The sequence below is a fragment of the Hydra viridissima genome, unplaced genomic scaffold (assembly GCF_058129835.1).
Source record: "Hydra viridissima isolate aposymbiotic clone 2 unplaced genomic scaffold, HvirCarnegie_v1 scaffold_4, whole genome shotgun sequence".
Lineage (NCBI taxonomy): Eukaryota > Metazoa > Cnidaria > Hydrozoa > Anthoathecata > Hydridae > Hydra > Hydra viridissima.
In genome coordinates, this window is record NW_028324303.1 from 5,207,494 (window position 1) to 5,210,710 (window position 3,217).

General features: G+C 37.7%; 1 protein-coding gene across 1 annotated transcript; it reads left to right on the top strand.

Moving 5' to 3' along the window:
* The first annotated feature begins 1,743 nt into the window (after window positions 1-1,743).
* Window positions 1,744-2,881, top strand: LOC145188570 (uncharacterized). Its single transcript, XM_080065045.2, has 2 exons — window positions 1,744-2,145; window positions 2,342-2,881. Exons 1-2 carry the CDS (start codon window positions 1,744-1,746, stop codon window positions 2,879-2,881), a joined length of 942 nt encoding a protein of 313 aa, XP_079921171.2.
* The last annotated feature ends 336 nt before the right edge of the window (window positions 2,882-3,217 follow it).

A 3,217-nucleotide genomic window follows, 5' to 3' on the forward strand; every position in this document is an offset into this window, starting at 1 on the left:
GGAGCCGGAGCCGGAGCCGATAAAAACTAGTAGATCCCGGCTCTCAAAAAAATTTTTTTTTTCATTTCAAAATTATTCAATGACCCAAAAATAATCTTGTATTTTTCTTTTCTTCTCCTGCATTATTTATACTGTAGAATCTCTCTAATTCGAATTTTATGGGGAAAATTTAAAGTTCGAATTAGACAGATTTTCGAATAATAGAAAGTTGGTTTTTCTTAAACGCATTTCATGGTGACTTTGCATTTAATCGAATTACGGAGGTTTTCGAATTAAGGAAATTCGAATTAGAGAGATTGAACTGTATAAAGTTGAATGTATATTTGGAACTTTTCCGCAATTTCTGTTATTTGTAAATTGCAACTATGAGTTATAACGTAGAAGGCGAGAGGTTATATGATGAACTGAAATGGTTTGCTTATCGCGAAGAGGATGACGTGTTTTTTTGTCAAGTTGATATTAGCGTAGGGGAGGAAGTCGGCAAACTTTGCGGTGCAACATTCAAAATGCAGTACGAGGGAAAAGACAAACGGAAAAAAAAACCCACCGCCAACATGAAACGCCATTTTGTTAATAAACATTCGACACTTTTGACAAAAATTGTTCAGGCAAGAGAACAGAAACTGAAGAAAGAGAAGGCCGAAAAGGAAAAGAAACGCACCTCATCCGTTTTTGGAGGAAATCAGGGTTCGACTAGTGAGACGAGAAAAGTACAAGCACCCATCGATCGCTTTCTCAAAAAAGTTACCATCACAATTTCAAAAGAGGACTTCAAGAAAGGCATGAACATGACGATTCTTCAAAACGGCGTCCCCTTTAACGTATTCAGCAGTGAAGGAATCAAGATTTTGACTGGCGATTTGGCAAAACATTTTGGCTTGAAAGTCAACCGGGATTCTGCTCGAAGTCAAATCATGGCTTTGGCTCAACAAAAGCGGGCTGAGTTAAAAACCAATCTACAGGGAAAGCTGGTTTTTTTGAAAGTTGACGGAGCTTCAAGACATAATCGAAGCTTTCTTGGCGTAAATGTGCAGTTCTTCATGAATAGCGAAATCACTCTCAAAACTTTGGCAGCAGTTGACAATCATGCTAGACACAAGGCAAAAGAAATTCAAGAATCTCTTGAAGGCGTGCTGGAATCGTATGGCATCAGGAAAGAAAATGTCCTCGGAATTACGACTGATAACGGATCGAATATGGTGAAAATGGTTGGAGACTTTGGAAAGACAGACGAAGAAGGTGACGTCACTGACGAGTCTGCTGAAGAACTTGCTGGCGTTGAAATCGAAGAAGAACTTGAGGTTGAAGTTGAAGGTGATCTACCGGATGCTTATATCACTAACGACGACGTAGACGTGTTTGAACAGCAGAGGCTTTACTTCAACGAAATATCGAAAAACATGAACACCGTTAATCTGCAACGTTGTGGTGCTCACACCTTGCAGCTGGCTGTTAAAGACGGGTTGGAAAAACGAGGCATTAAGTCTCTGGTTGGCAAAGCTCGAGATGTAGCAAAACCTTGTCGAACGTCGAAAGCAAATGAATTTTGCAAACAACACAAAACTAAAAAGGTGCATACAATATAATCGCAAATTGTAATAAATAAAAATGTTTAAATGAATATTACTAAGAATCTGAACTTTAGTTTGAATTTAACATTTGTCAATTATGCGTTTTCAAATGTTGAAAACATTCAAATTTTAAAAAAATTACTCAAATTTCTCAAATTTACAGGTTGCAATAATGGATAATGCAACCAGATGGTCCAGTACATTCAACATGCTCAACCGACTTCTTGAGATGCGTGATGTCCTGAATGCACTGGAAGCGGAATTTAAAACCCGTGACTTTACGCTTCTAAATTACGAGTGGAAGCAAATAGAGAAACTTGCAAAAATCCTCGAGAAACCGGCAGTCGCAACTCAACAATTCCAGAGTCAGGATCTCACGCCTGGGAACTTTATTTACATTTGGGAAATTCTGAAGGAGGAGCTAGTCTCTGGTGAATTCAAGACGTCTGATTTTGGGAAGAGTATCAGGGATTCAATGGTGCATCGGGAATCACTTTTGTTCGATAATCCCTTTTTTTGTGCTGCTGTCTTTGTAGATGTGCAATATCAATGCCTTCTTGGAGAAGAGCAACAGGTTTTTATCTTAGTTTTCAATCTATCTTTTTTTTAAACGAAAATTGGAATTTGAAGTTACGTAATTTTAATGAAATTCAAAATACTGTGTCATTTAACTTTACTTTTTGACATTCAACTTTCCTCACTGCAAGAATAAGATAGATTATAATTTGTTTAAAATTTAAAAACATTTAAAATACTTTACAATATTTCAGTTGATTGCTGAAGACACTCTGTGGAAGATCCAGAAAAAGCTCAATGAACAAAAGAAGTTTAAAATCGAGGGAAGTGGAATTGGTTGTTATGGAAATGACTCTAGCGAGAGTACTGGAAGCGGTTCGGAAAATGAAGAGGAATCCGAGGAAATGAGTCCCAGAAAAAGGATGCGAATTCGAATGGAACGTGCTCGGAAGCAAAAAAGCGTACAGTGCAGACAAGACGTTGTTTGTCATAAACGATTGGAGGAAAAAGAATTCCGAGAGGCTATTCAAAGTTTGCCAAAGCTTGCTCAACAGATCATGAAGAAAAAGGATGATGGAAATTCGAAGTGCGAAACTGTTTTGAACGGAATAAAGCTGTTTCCCGAGTTGATCCAGAAAGTATGCCAGATTGCTACTGCTCTTCCTATGACGCAAGTCAGCGTGGAGCGGGTGTTTTCTGGGCTAAAATTTCTGACTTCAGACCAAAGAAGTCATATGGAATCGGATTTGATTGATAGCATGGTTTTTCTTCGAATGAATAAAGAGTACATTTGACTTTTGAATGTGTAATGTGTACAGAAAAAAAAAATGAGAAAACGTTTTGAATTTGGAATTTGATGTTAAAAAAGTTTGTTGAAAAAATTTTGTAGAAATGACCAGGCAAAGGCATAAATTTGCAAGTACGAAATGAAAGGGTATCTGAAAGGGACTAATTTTTCAAAAAAATTTAATAGTTTATTTTTCATTCATTAAAAAATTTATGAATAGACGGCAAGCTATACTTTTAAATCTTATTCTTCTATTGACGTTATGAGGAGCCGGAGCTGGAGCCGGAGCCGGAGCCGGAGCCGAGTTTTTGCTGGGAGCCGGAGCCGGAGCGGAGCCGTGAAA

Excerpts from the sequence above, each read along its gene's own strand:
- LOC145188570 (XM_080065045.2), top strand. The coding sequence starts at position 1,744 with ATGGATAATGCAACCAGATGGTCCAGTACATTCAACATGCTCAACCGA. Across the intron at positions 2,146-2,341 it reads TTCTTGGAGAAGAGCAACAG|TTGATTGCTGAAGACACTCT; the intron begins GTTTTTATCTTA and ends ACAATATTTCAG.